Raw genomic sequence first — 13,990 nt, forward strand, 5'->3', positions numbered from 1 at the left:
TAGCTAGCTTTATAGGTATCTATAGCTATTCTAGCTACTTATTTAAGGTAATATTATATTTAGTATTATAGTATTAAGTAGTAACTTAGGTATAGTTTTAGGCTTAATTAATACTTATATATATACTCTTCTTAGTAGTAACAGTATTAAAACGCAGCTTTACTAGACGTACTAATAGAGGCTAAAGTCCTATAGCCTTCTAAGTACTCTTAATATTAGCTGTAGTAAAGGCCTTAAAGCGCGTAATAGAGTAGTAATATAGAAATAGCTATTTATTAACTTTTACTACGTTACCCTACCTTACTACGTTAAAGATAGCTGTTAAGTAGTAGTACTATAGAGAAGAGAATAAACTAATATCTAAAGGCTAAAAAAAGTATATATAATAAGGTAAGAAGGTAATAAGTATAATTTAGTAATTAAGGCAGTATCTTAGGAACTTTATAGTAATATAGGAGCTATAGTTATTAATAAATAGTATGTAATAAACTAGAGTTTTATTAGCTACTACAGCTAGTATTATAATACTATAAGAGTAGCTCTTATACTTAAAAATCTTTAGCTAGGTAAGCCTAAGATTATTATTAGTCTATTCTTTAAATAATATAGTATATATTTACTGCTTATACTTACTATTAGTACTAAGCTAGTTCTGCTAATAGTAAGTAGCTTTAAATACTAAAAGGGGTATAATAGAGCTACTAGTAGTATTAATATACTTAATAGCTGTAGCTAACTTCTTTAAGCCTAGCTGTTATATAAAGGCTTTACGCTAGTTATAATAAAATTATAGTACTAGTATAATAATATAAGCTACCTATGCCTAGCTAAGTAATACACCTTTCTTATTTATATTCTATATATTCTCTAGAAGAATGTTATAGCTAGTAATAACCTTATAGGTAAGGTTAATAAACGCTTTAAGTATCTCTATATTATAGTTATAAGTATAAGAATAATTAAGTTTTAGTATAATAATAGAAGATAAAGGTAAGTGTTTAATAAAGTACTATACCTAGTAGAGGCCTAGTTTATAGCTAGTAAGAGCTTCTGTAAGCTCCTTAATATAATAGTACTTTATTAGAAGGCCCTATTAGGCGTAATTAGTAATAGATTTTATAAGCTTAAGCTCCTATTTTAGTATAAGAGTACTCTACTTATAGTAGGCTGTTTTAGCTAATAGGTAGCTATTTAATTAGTATAGTATAGTTATATATATAGTACTAACAGCGCTACACGCGCCTCTAATAGTAGGAATATAGCTATTATTAAAGAGGTAGATAGCTTCCTTAATTAGAGCCTTAGCGTCTAATTTGTAATTTATTACATTATTATAGGCAGGTTATAGGTAGAGAGGCGTTATGTAACAGTTATTTATAGTAACCTATCTTAAGTTTACGTAATAAGTAAGTTACAACTATAATATAGAAAAAATATATATAATAAATTTATAGATTATATAGAATATAATACTCTATAAGATAGTCTATTTAGAAATCTAATATTATGTTGTGGTGTTGAGATACAGCGCGTTGAAAAATGGTAGTTGGGGTGGTTAGGGACTCTCGGTACGTGATAGGTCTCGTTACATGATCTACTACTCTAGCCAGCGTCGCAGTCGTCGGTGGAGCAGTCACCACAGAAGCTGGGGCCGATGGCAAGGGACGAGGGCTGGGATCAAGCTCTCTCACACGCCGAAAACGAAGAGGCGAGACGGGGCACGTGACGCAGCGTTTCTTGGTACCATGTCGGGCTGAACACGACGACGTAACTACTCGAGGGCGAGAGGAACGCGGGCTGCTGTCCCAGACCAGAGACACCCACACCCGGCAGCATGCCTGCCCCGACGTCCACCATGACCGACGAGGCCTCAGCCGTGCAACGCTCCTCGCACGGATCATCCAGACGGGCGCCCAAGAATGTGAGCGTCCCCCTCCGCATCCGCACCCGCACGCGCATCCGCGCCCATGTCCATGCCCATGCCACTGCCACTGCCACCCTGTCGGTCCGCTCACCACGATGCAGCCCCAGCAGCAGCTCTCGCAGATTGAAAAGTCCGTCACGCACCTGCTCGTCGCCACGAAGCAGCTCCTTGGTGCGCCCAGCCCCGACGCGCTCCGCCGCCGCGTGCTAACTTGGCCCAGAGACGCTGACGCTATGGTCGCGAGGGACGGCGACCGAGAGCGAGGTCTCGGACGTCTACGTGCGCCTGGGCTACGAGTTCAACATCGCCTCGCGCGCCTTCAACGCCATCGGCGTCGACACAAACGACCTCGGAAACGTGCCCGAGCTGCTGCGCGGCATCCTCGAGGAGACGCTCAGCCAGGAGGCCTCGCAGACGAGCCTCGACAACTTCCTGCCCCGCATCCGCGACATCATCATCAACCTGCTGCACGGCCTGAAGAGCAAGCAGCAGCGCCTCCGCCAGCGCACGGGGCGCGATGGCTCGCTCAACGGCACCAGCCCGCGCCAGGGCAGCACGGGCAGCACCGCCGACCTCGACGACGCCAAGCAGGCGCGCTCCGCGAGCACACGGCTGCCGTCGCGGGGGGACAGCGCTGATCTCGCCAACGGAGGCCCCGAGCTGCCCCCGCGCTCGTCGTCGGTGGCGGGCAGGACGTCCCCGAGCAAGTACGACTCGCTGCCCGCCAACCCCAGGACCAGCCGCTCCACCACGGCGAGCAACCAGTCCACCGACTCGACCATCTCGAGCACCACCGCCCAGCAGATGCCCGTCATAGCCCCGTACCCAGGAGACGACGCCATGCCCAAGGCCCCCAAGCCCACCCGTCCCAACTACGCCGTCGACTTTCCGCCGCCGCCGCCGCCGCCCAAGCAGGAAGACGCCTTGGCTGCACTGCAGAGGGGTGGGGAGCTGGAGCGGAGGGCCTCGCGGAGGTTCTCTGCCTACCAGATACAGAAGCACCTGGGCACAAATGGCATACCGCTCCCGCCAGTGCAGAACTCACCCATACCAAACCGCGGCAGAGATGTGCGGGAGTCAATGAATGCTGTGCGGACAAGAGCGTCCATGATGCACGGTCGACAACGATCTAATCAGCAGCGCCCATCAGTAGATACAACCGTCGACAAGACAGACGATGCCTCCCGCCGCATCTCGGAAGAGAACTCTCAGAGTTCGGTCCCAAGCATACCGCCACCAAAGGAACCTGACCCAGAGGACAGCCCCATGCTGCAGACCCCAGAAGACAAGCTTGCCGCACCAAAGTTTCCCGAGCCGGACCAGCAGCCAGAGTTGGGTGCCAGGCTCAATGGGCCGCTCGACGAGCCAGTCGAACTTGCGGCCGAGTCCCCTCTAAAAGAGCCGCAGCAGCCTGCGGTCATCCCAGCCAGGAGCCGCTCTCGGGAAGCAAAGACCCCCTCTCCACAGCCGCAGCAGTTCGTACCCGAGCAGTCGCCTCAGCCTGGGAAGGAGCTCACCCTGTTCCTCCAGTACAAGAGCAAGATCAAGAAGTACGTGTTTGCCGACGGGTCCGATCTCTCAGCCGCGCGACTGCAACTGGCATTTATTGAGAAGTTCGCTTGGGACACGCACCGCAATGGTGAACTACCAGAGGTACATATCCAGGACTCTGTTTCAGGTGTTCGCTATGAGCTGGAGGACATGAACGATATCAAAGACCGATCCGTGCTTGTGCTTAACGTTGAACAACTCGACGAGGTCAAAAACCACATCGACGACAAATTTGGCGGGCTCAGTCGTCTCGTCGAGAGCATAAAGACGGTGCTCGAGGACCAGCAGTCGACGATCCAACGTGTCGCCGAACGACAACAACAGACGGCAAAAGAGCTGGCTGGTATTGCTGCAGCACCTTCAGCGCGCAATTCAGCACTCATATCGCCTCGCCCAATTGGTGGTCCTACTGCAGGAACCGTATCGTCAGCTGCTCAACTAAGCGAGGTGCAGTCCTTGCGTCGCGACTTGGCTGTGGTCAGACAAACCTATTCATCGTTCGTGTCAGATGTGCAGGCTAGCATGGCAGCTGTGCGCACAAAGGCCAGCGCGGTCAAATCAACCGCTATCAAAGCCGCCTTGCCTACTCTGGACGGAGACACTGGTCGCGCATACATCAACAACGGCAAGAAGTCTCTGCACGATGATTCCGAAAAGATTGTCAACCGAGTGGATGACCTGCAGGATCTTGTCGAAGACCTCCGAAAGGACGTTGTGGTGCGAGGCGTCCGACCTGTACCCCGCCAGCTTGAGACAACCGCCAAAGATCTATCCCTCGCAACTGCCGAGCTCAAGAAACTGCAAGACTTCTTGGCAAAGGAGAAGCCTCTCTGGACCAAGATCTGGGAGCAAGAACTGCAGACTGTGTGCGAAGAGAGGGATATGCTCACTATGCAGGAAGAGCTCGCAGCTGACTTGCAAGATGATCTGGAGAAGGCTGCCCAAACACTTGAGCTTGTAGAGGAAGCATGCAAGCAACAGAACCTGGAGAACGAGAAGGAGCAGAATAAGGGAACACGCTCTGTTAGCGGGCGCAACGCCCTCAATCCGACCTCGTACGACAAGGTTGTCAACCCACAACAAGCTAGGGATGGTGTTCTCGGAGAGGTCAAGGCACTGCAGCCGAATCACGAAGGCAGACTCGAAGCCATCGAGCGCGCGGAGAAGGCCCGACAACGCGAACTAGCCACTAGAAAAGACGACGAGTTCAAGATGGAGCTCGGTAGCTTCGTCGAGGAAGGCAAGCTCAAGAAAAGTGGTGGCGTCGAGGAAGCAGAGCGTCTTCGCAAGATGAAGGACGAACGAGCACGCAAGGAGAACTTTGAACGTGAGGCCGAGCGTCAAAGGAAGAAGGCAGAGAAAGCCGAACGAGAGGCTGCGGCAGCCGCTGCCGCCCTCGCCGCCGCCAACGAGAACGGCACTGAAGACCCTGCTCCGGCAGAAGACCCAGCCGCCCAGGAAGAAGTCAAGGAAGAGCGGGCCCCCACGCCTGAAGGTGGTGCAAATCCCGCCTGAAAGCCCCCGTCATCCTACTTTCTTCTACCCTGGTTTGTGCTGATACCCCCCGTCTCTAGACATGCCACACCCGCAGTACACAGTCCGCCCATGGGTGAAAACCGGCCTGCCTCGCCTGCACATCTCTGCCAACCCACCGCTGCCAACTTATCACCCGCCCGCATTCCAACCAGCGCCCAGACTCGCACACTACCCCTCTACCTGGGCCACCAGAACTGAAACCCCCACCACCCTCCTCTCAACAAACGACTCCCCGCCATCCACCTACTCAACAAACACACCAACACCAACACCCACACCCCCCCTCCCCACCCCGACCTTCTCCCCCGCAACAACACCACACGACCCCTCCACCTCCACGCGCCGCACCCCCAAATCCCTCACCCTCCGCACAAAACACAAACTCAGCCCGCGCACGCCCCCCACTGGCCGTCCAAGAGGCAAAACATTCCCCGTCCCAAGCACACCCGACCGAGACAGAGATGCAGACGCGGATACAGACGCGGAGAGCGTGTTGAGCTTCACGCCTAGTATGGGCGGGAAACAGCTTGCGAGTTGGTTTTCCGGGCTGTTGGGGAGGTCGTAGAGGAGTTTCGGGGTCCTAGTGTCGGTATGTTTTTTGCTGCGAGTTTTGCGTGGCGTTTGGAGGGGGGGAAGGGGGACATGTTGTTTTGGATTGGGATTGGGATTGGGATTGACGGAATGGTATGGTATGGCGAGATGGCGGGATAGGTCCTTCTCGCCAATAAGGGTCACATTGCATCACGTCACATCACATCACATCACATTATATGCCCGTTTAGGACGCGTAATACGCTACATGAAGGTTGGTTGGTTGGTTGGTTGGTTGGGCGGCATTTTGGCATTCTATGCATCTCTAGATAAAGCGTCTGGGCTGTCCGTTTGTCTGTATAAGTAATACTTGGTCGGAGGCCCCTTTGTAGAACATAATTTGACTTGTAAAGTTTATTTTTCTCTGCTCAGCTGTTTTATTCGTGAATTTGATTCACTTTGCTATGCGTTCCTTTCGCTATTAACCCGCTATTCCATCATGGCTCGACTCGGTCAGAGTCTGCCAGTGACCAAAACGCCACGCCACGCCAACCGTGTAATGCAGCGCCCACATACCCATCATGTCCAGTTCCAACCTTCCCCCCAAAAACGCCAAGTCAAAGAGCAAAGCCAGCCACTCAATTACCCACCGCAGTATCATTCAGCGCAACACAAACAGCCCCACGATGATGCCCATTATACTGCCTGATAATGCTCTGGCTATGCAGTTCCCACAGGCGCGCATAGTGATCCGAGCACGCAGTGACGAGATACGCGGAATCGGCGCTGAAAGCGCAGTCCCAGACCCAGCGCTGGTGGCCGTGCAGCGTGGTTTCGAGGGGGAAGGCCGACTCGTCGCGCTCGTCGGCTGAGGGCAGCTGGTCGCCGGGCATGACGTTGTGGGGCGCAGATGTGTCGACGGACCAGATGCGGGCGGTGTGGTCGGCGGAGCAGGTGGCTAGGTGGCGCACGTCGGGGGAGAGGAGGACGCGTGTGATGTAGGTGTGGTGGGCGACGAACTTGCAGACGGGGACGATGGATGTTACTTCGTGGCGTTGGATCATGCGCCAGACGTAGACGTTGCCCTGGTATGTTAGGATCCGAGTATACATCATCCATCGTAAAGTAGACAAAGCTTGCGAAGAGAAAGCGAATATAAAGGCTGGCTAGGCCTAACAAAGGAACGAGACCGACAAACAAAAAGAGACTTACAGCGTTGTTCCCCGCGCAGACCATACTGCCATCACTCGCGACCGTAACACTAGCCACACTCACGTCGTCCTCTGGGATCAACTGGTGCGAGCACTTGTTCTCTCCCAGATCCCAGATCCTCACATTGCCCCCTCGATCACAGCTCACAAGCTCCCCCTGGTTCGGATGAATAACCACATCATTCACCGGCACACCATGTGTATAGTTGCGCTGCACATTGCCGCTCCTAGTATCCCAGATCTTGACCGTGCCATCCTCCGAAGAGGTCACCAGCCATTTAGACTCACAGTGAAAGGCAACGCCGGTGATGTTGGACGTGTGGCCGTCGAAGGTCAAGATGGCGTTGGGGTTCGAGGACTTGATGTCGTAGAGTTTGACCGTGTGGTGGCCTGCAGCAGCAAGGTAGCGCTTGTCGGGCGATATGCATAGGCGGTTGACCTGCGAGTCTGGGTGCGGAATAGTGCGGGAGCAGATGCCAGAGAGGGCTTCCCAGAAGCTTTGTTGCGAGGTCAGCGAGGAGGGGACATGTGCGAGGGGGCTTGCGTGGCTGCGGACCGGATGGTGTGGTCATAGCCGGCTGTTGTCGGTGTTAGCTATTGCTTCAACGTCTTTGTAGTGGGGCTGGAGCTACGCACCTGTGCAAAGAATGACCGACATGTTTAGTGATGCTCTTGCTATGCGCTGAAGGGCTCGTCGGAGCAGGATAAGTCTATCGTGGGTGGAAACGCGGTGCCAATCTCTTTACCAGACGAGTCGCAGCATTCGTGCGGTCGTGTGGTGCCGACAATTGTAGAGCAGTGTTTGGGGTTACGCGACCTTGAACTCGACCTCTCGTCGAGCTTGGCAACGGTCAAAGCTTCGTTGGGTTGTTGCAATTGGCCGGCGAGGACCGTGTGATCATTCGCCGGTGAGCAGGAAAGGCATCTCTTGCGCGAGCATTCTTCGCGACACAAAGCACTCGAAGCTTGAGAGGAAGCATCAGCAGCTACAACCAACGAGGAAATGGAATGTGGAGAACGTCAATCCCGTAAGATGAGCGTACGTTCACACCAAGCTTTGAAGCCCCACCACTCCCGAGGTGGGGTGGGTCATCTGCAGTCTTTCCGTATCAGGAAAAGCATCGCATCGACATCGCCGTGTGCCTTCGAGGATAAACCTGCTTTCCGTATCACGAAGAGCGATACTGGTAACCCTTGATCTTCTCCCCGCATAGAAACCTTGCAGTACGCTAGTCTCGAAATAAGAAGGACGTAATACTGAAGTGCAGGTTGTTCTCTAGCAATGTGTATGTTACGAGCAACTGGTGGATGGGGGTAACCACTAACGGAGTACCCTTGCCAGAGTCAAGCACCTCGACGGCGTCAACATGTCAACATTTCACATTACGAGAAACACTTGTGAGTCGCTTGAACAGACATCAGATATTCTATTGTGGAGGAGCATATCGTATACTATCGTGAATAAGAGGATAGACAGACTAACAAAAGACGGCGACAATACATGACGCCAGGTATCATTTCGTGACACTGCCCACGTTCGTTCTCATAAGGCTCGTTTCCATGACGCATAGTTGACCAACAAACCCACCCGCTTGCAATCGTGATATAAAGGGAACACTCGTAACCGTTTCATCTGGTATAAGCTACCAGGCAAGGCAAAACATCAGAGTCGAGCTATCGTAGAGCCAGTCTACCTGCCGCTTACGTCTGGATTTTGGGACACCTTGGATTGTGGCTCAGGGGCGTCAGACTTCTCTGTCTGCACCGAAGAAGGGGATTCAGTCACCTCCTGGGCGGCGCCGCTTGACCCCCTGTTGTACTTGTCCACTTGCGACGCGAGATCCCTGTCTTCATCCTCGTGATCAAACATCTCATTGTCGGGCGCTTCGGTCGAAATTTCTGTTCCATCACCCAAAAGAATGACACGGCCACCACTGCTTGGGCGGAATCGGTGGTCAAGATCCATATCGATGTCATCAGGGCTATCATCAATACTGTGATGGACTCCCGGACCACGAAACTCGGCTGCACGAATACATTAGAACTGAATTGAACTAGCTGCCCTATGAGGCGGGAGATGCGGGAGAGGCAGGATCTTCTGACTTGCCGTACTCTGGCGGCGCACATGGACCCTCTCCATTAGCCACTCTCTTTGCGATGTCCTCGTACCACTGCTCCTTCGTCCGTCCCTGCAAAAGACCAACAACAGTCATAGTCATGTTGTCACAACCCACACCGCCAGTGTCACTGCTGGAAGCCAGGCAGTTGTCCATCATGTTCTCACAGATAGAAGAAAGATCCTGCTTCGCCACAATTCCACGCCTAACAAACTCGATGACCGCCTGGGAAGACTGGCAATCCCAAATACCTGCGCTCAGGGGTTAGAATAGAACTTGTCTCGCGATTGTAGAGCATCTCACCATCACAAGCCACGACCAGGAACTCATCATCTTGGTTGATGTCATGTATCTCAACGTCTGGGAACGCCGTGACGATTTGCTGCTCAGGGGGCAGGTCGGCGCTCTTCTTGAACTCGAAGTCGCCTATCGCACGCGACAGGGCGAGGTTGCCATTGACACGGCCAAAGTCGACGAAGCCTCCGGCGGCTTGGATACGCGCCTTCTCGGCTGTGAATAGTCAGTAGACGTCAGGGCTGGAGTCGCATCTTGCATACCTTCGTTCTGGGGCTTGTGGTCGAATGAGAGCGGCTTTGCTCTGCCCTTCACACCCAAGACGGTACGCGAGTCACCCGCGTTGGCCTATCTGGTGTAAGAAATTGTACAATTCCATGCGCGAGACAACATACGCAGTAGATCTTGTTCTGAGACAAGACAGCAACTGTGGCAGTGCAGCCAGAGACCTCCTCTTCATACTTGGGATCTGTTTCGATGAGTCAGCCCCTTCCGTCAACGACCAAATAGCGTCCTAAAGAACATACCGCTCAGTATCGCGCGATCGATTGCCAGGAAGCCGTCCTGGAGACCCTTTTTTATGTCTCCTGCCTTGAAGGACTCTTGCTTTGCTATGATGGAGTGCAGGTGCTCGCCGGTGTATATAGCCACCTTATCGCCGCCGTGGCCGTCGTAGACACCGAAGAAAGCCAGTCGCTTGTCGGCGTCCGTGGGGTTGCCGCCTTCCTGGGCGACTTGGAGGTCCAGGATGGTTGCGTGGGCGTCTTCCATGCTGATGCGCCAGCCCTGCATCGAAGACACACCGAAGATGAGCGATTGGCCCTCGCCATTTTCTGAGTGCTGCCAAAAGATACGCGTCAGTATTGAGAGAGCATGTACGCAGCCCACACGTCTCTACAGCCTTCTGCAGGCAGCCGCTGCTAGTGCAGACCAGTGGGAGAGGGCATAGTGCGGGGGCGGGGGATGGCATCAACGATGCTTACCTTGTCAACGACAGGCTCGGAGAGAGTCTGACCCATCGTGTCCGCTTCCTACGAGGACTCGAAGGAGAAGAGGGAGGAGATACTGAGGAACAGCGAAGGTTTCTCCCAGAGCATAGATTTGCGAAAAGGTACTGCTGTGATGTGCGGGGTGATTGAAAATGGCAACCGCGGGGCAACTTTGATGGCAGGTCGGCGCCTGAAGAGAGGGGGTTGTAGAAGGTTGTAGGAGGGGGAAAGAGATTGAGTGCTTAGCTCACAAAGGAGTAAACAGGTCGGCAGCGAGTGGTGTTGAGAGCGTCACTGCGCTCGCTTTGGACAGACACAGGCGCTAAGTGTAATCGTGGCCCGTGCGTGTGAATGACGGCACACAACGCCGTCCCCTTGTTGCCATGGCGTGGATGGTTGCCTTTGCACATGTCGGAACTTGCGCCCGGCCAGACTCTGGGTCATTCTATCCTATAGGATGGGCAGTGAGGCGGTGCACGGCGCCTTGGGGCCAGCAGGAGGCTACTTGTCTTCTGCAACTGATCGCGTGATAATCACAAATTCCACTCTGGGCGATTCTTCAAACCATGTACCCCCACTGGCGCTGATCAGAGCTGGGCTCGGAATCAGGCAGAGGTCCAGCCCTTCGAAGACCATAAGAAGAAACACAGGGCTTGGCAGGATTGTTTTTGAAGATGAAATCCACGTTTCCGGAGGTCCACTCTCGGTTAGTCGAAATACCCGGAATTAAGCTACGTTCTTTGCAGCAAAACAACAGACCTGCACTGCAAGATCAAATACTGCTAGGACAACACACCGATAGGCGTATACCGATAATACTCAAGGCGCACAAGTTTCACAATTTCCTTGCGTGTAGTTGTCAAGCTATTGCAAAACCTCACTGTAGCTTAGATCCAGGTACTTCGACTAACCAGGGCCCCACCAGTTGTCAAAGCTTCCATTCTGGAGTATTCCTGACTCGGCACACTCCCCAGATACCAAGACCGAGCTTGTTCGCGTCTACCGTGGTGCAACCGGTACTGCCTCAACAAACTCTCCGACCTACCAGGTAGAACCTCGATCTGACAGAGTGATGCAAGCTAGGATGCTCTGCAAGTGAACAACATGTTGCATGGACCGCTGCTCCAAACATACCAGCACGAGGCACTTGGCGATCAACGTTGGATTGATGTATAGGTAACAGTGTGGCAGTAAGACGCGTTCAGAAGGGCTTGATCGGTAGCCAGGACGCATCTGACTTATCAGATCTAACATTTGATCTGATAAACCTATGCGACTCAGGTGAGCCTCGGTCAAGCTGAGCGTTAGTGCAAAACGGGGAGCCGAGGCGGCGGTGTCGTAATGGACGGCTACTTAACACAGCTTCAGCATTCCAAACAACCCTTCTTCAACATCTAATATTTCCATCTTGTTTTTCATCTCTAACCCATCCAATCTTAAGCATAATGTCGCCAACACCGGATTGGGTCAAGCAGTTGAAGCCCTCTGGCCCCCAGGGTCACGAGCTTCTTGCTGCTGAGCGCGCAGGCTCTCATGTATCCGCAGAGAAGCTGGAGGAGCTTCTGCACACAAAAGAAACCATCGACGTAACAAACAGAATGCTCAAGGTTCTCAAGTCTGAGAAGGTGTTTGACAAGTCCCACAATCTCTTCCAGGGGAGAATCGATCGATTCGCGAGCGCCCTTGCAAGGGAGAAACGATTAAGAGTCCTGAAGATGCAGCACAATTGGTCAGAGGAAGAATTCCGGACTGCCGTAAATCTTGTTGGAGAGCCTGGTCCATACGGTCTCCATGACACCATGTTTCTGGTTCGTTTCTCCACCACTACCGTCGGGAGTGTTATGCTAATGAAATAGATCACACTCGGTGAGCAAGGCACACCTGAGCAACAAGAGAAGTGGCTCAAGCCGGCTGAGAAATATGAAATCATCGGCTGCTATGCTCAGACCGAACTGGGCCACGGCTCTAATGTCCGCGGTCTTGAGACGCAGGCGATCTGGAATCCAGAAGACAAGACCTTCACCCTTCATTCTCCCCATCTGACTGCTAGTAAATGGTGGATCGGCTCGCTGGGCCGCACAGCAAATTATGCCGCGGTAATGGCACAACTCATCATCGACGGCAAGTCATACGGTCCAACTCCGTTCATCATTCAGATTCGAGACTTGAAGACCCACGAGCCACTAGAGAACGTTCACGTTGGCGACATCGGTCCCAAGTTTGGGTACAACACGATGGATAACGGCTTCCTCCTCTTCAATAAGCTCAAGGTACCACACATCAGTATGCTGGCCAAGTTCTCACATGTGGACCCCAACACCAACAAGTTCCAACGAAGGGGTTCGCCATCTCGTAAGTAAAACTGAACACAATTGTTGGATTCTCAATTAATGTATGGCAGTCATCTATGGCACTCTAACTTGGGTCCGTTCAAACATCGTCAAGCAGGCTGGCGCGACTCTTGCGCGAGGTGTTACCATCGCCACCCGGTACACTGCCGTCCGTAGGCAATTCCAGGATCGCGATGCGCCAGCTGGGGGGAGCGAAACTCCTGTTCTAAACTATACCATGGTGCAGATTCGACTTCTACCTCTCCTGGCTGCTACCTTTGCATTGCACTTTACAGGAAATTCCATGATGGAATTGTATAACGAGAACAAGAAGAAGATGAACCAGGGGAATGCAAACAAGGATCCTAGCAAAACGGAGCGCGGTGCAGGGCCCGAGGAAATGAATTCTGGCAGTGACTTGTTGGCCGACTTGCATGCTTCGTCTTGCGCGCTGAAGTCACTCAGCAGTACGATCGCAGCTGAGGGTCTTGAAGTCTGTCGACGAGCTTGCGGTGGTCACGGATACTCGAATTTCAGGTATGATGTCTCCCATTTTGCGAGTAAACATGGTTGACTAACAATTCGCAGCGGTATCGGCACCTGGTATGCGGACTATCTCCCAACCTGCACATGGGAGGGTGACAACTACATGCTCAGTCAGCAAGTAGCACGCTACGTAAGTATCCCCGTCTCCAAACCCTATTCTTACTATTCAAGCAGTCGTTAATTTCTCACAGCTCCTCAAATCTGCGCGCTCGGTCCTAAATGGCCAGAAGCCCACCAATGATACGACCACTATTCTTGCTGAATTCCAATCGCGCAACAACATCGGTTGCGCTTTCGACATTATCGGTTCCGACACTGACCTCGTTGCCGCCTTCGCCTGGCGTGTCTCTTTCCTCACCTTTGAAGCGTCCAAGCACCGTGACGAGCAGAAGAAGCCCTGGAACGATCTCCTCGTCGACTTCTACCGCTTGAGCAAGGCCCACGCGCAGTACATGGTCGTCAAGTCCAACCTTTCAGCGCTCAAGCAAATCGAAAAGGAGGGCCGTATCGACAGCGAAACCATCGAAGTCCTGATGAAGTTGTTCCGCCTCTTTGCGCTGCACACGCTAGAACAAGAGGGTTCCGAATTCTACACTTCCGGCGCGTGCTCAAAGCACCAGATCATGCTTGCTCGCACCAAAACGGTTATGAAATTGCTCCAAGATATCCGCCCGCATGCTGTTAACCTTGCCGACTCGTGGGGCTTCGATGATTGGCTGCTGGATAGCAGTTTGGGTCGCAGTGACGGAAAGGTGTACGAGGATATGTTTTACCGCGCGAGTGAGCTGAATCCCCTCAACAACTACACAGTCGACCCGAACCCACACAGCAATGTGTTGTATAAGAATGTGGAGAAGAGCAAGTTGTAGGCTACAAGGGATGCAATGAAGGAGTTTTGGTTGGGCTGTTGCTTGTATATATCAATTTGTGTATAAAAGGTTCAGGAATACTACAGTAGAGA

General features: G+C 52.2%; 4 protein-coding genes across 4 annotated transcripts; 2 read left to right on the top strand and 2 right to left on the bottom strand.

Annotated features, from left to right (window-relative positions):
- Window positions 1-1,855: 1,855 nt before the first annotated feature.
- Window positions 1,856-4,990, top strand: P153DRAFT_295990 (AIP3-domain-containing protein; the record flags this gene model as incomplete). The annotated part of the gene is made up of 3 exons (XM_033664061.1): window positions 1,856-1,921; window positions 2,026-2,095; window positions 2,145-4,990. The coding sequence occupies 3 exons, from the start codon at window positions 1,856-1,858 to the stop codon at window positions 4,988-4,990; spliced, it is 2,982 nt and encodes a 993-aa protein (XP_033521548.1).
- An 883-nt stretch (window positions 4,991-5,873) lies between these two features.
- P153DRAFT_344531 (WD40 repeat-like protein) lies at window positions 5,874-7,743 on the bottom strand. Its single transcript, XM_033666053.1, has 4 exons — window positions 7,390-7,743; window positions 7,310-7,331; window positions 6,755-7,250; window positions 5,874-6,627 (listed from the first exon to the last, which is right to left on the bottom strand). Exons 1-4 carry the CDS (start codon window positions 7,409-7,411, stop codon window positions 6,181-6,183), a joined length of 987 nt encoding a protein of 328 aa, XP_033521549.1. The 5' UTR covers window positions 7,412-7,743; the 3' UTR covers window positions 5,874-6,180.
- A 700-nt stretch (window positions 7,744-8,443) lies between these two features.
- P153DRAFT_398526 (protein phosphatase 2C isoform gamma) lies at window positions 8,444-10,599 on the bottom strand (the record flags this gene model as incomplete). The annotated part of the gene is made up of 7 exons (XM_033671652.1): window positions 10,148-10,599; window positions 9,692-10,004; window positions 9,560-9,633; window positions 9,428-9,512; window positions 9,174-9,380; window positions 8,879-9,121; window positions 8,444-8,778 (listed from the first exon to the last, which is right to left on the bottom strand). The coding sequence occupies exons 1-7, from the start codon at window positions 10,181-10,183 to the stop codon at window positions 8,444-8,446; spliced, it is 1,293 nt and encodes a 430-aa protein (XP_033521550.1). The 5' UTR covers window positions 10,184-10,599.
- A 999-nt stretch (window positions 10,600-11,598) lies between these two features.
- Window positions 11,599-13,898, top strand: P153DRAFT_358789 (acyl-coenzyme A oxidase 1; the record flags this gene model as incomplete). The annotated part of the gene is made up of 5 exons (XM_033666827.1): window positions 11,599-11,961; window positions 12,010-12,505; window positions 12,555-13,020; window positions 13,072-13,159; window positions 13,221-13,898. The coding sequence occupies 5 exons, from the start codon at window positions 11,599-11,601 to the stop codon at window positions 13,896-13,898; spliced, it is 2,091 nt and encodes a 696-aa protein (XP_033521551.1).
- Window positions 13,899-13,990: the final 92 nt, after the last annotated feature.

The sequence above is a fragment of the Dothidotthia symphoricarpi genome, assembly GCF_010015815.1.
Source record: "Dothidotthia symphoricarpi CBS 119687 unplaced genomic scaffold P153scaffold_15, whole genome shotgun sequence".
NCBI lineage: Eukaryota > Fungi > Ascomycota > Dothideomycetes > Pleosporales > Dothidotthiaceae > Dothidotthia > Dothidotthia symphoricarpi.

Bases quoted from the DNA above. Each gene is read 5' to 3' on its own strand.
- P153DRAFT_344531 (XM_033666053.1), bottom strand. From the start codon at position 7,411: ATGTCGGTCATTCTTTGCACAG. The intron at 7,251-7,309 runs GTCCGCAGCCAC...CTCGCAACAAAG, and splicing joins GGCTATGACCACACCATCCG to CTTCTGGGAAGCCCTCTCTG. The intron at 6,628-6,754 runs GTAAGTCTCTTT...CTAACATACCAG, and splicing joins TCTGCGCGGGGAACAACGCT to GGCAACGTCTACGTCTGGCG.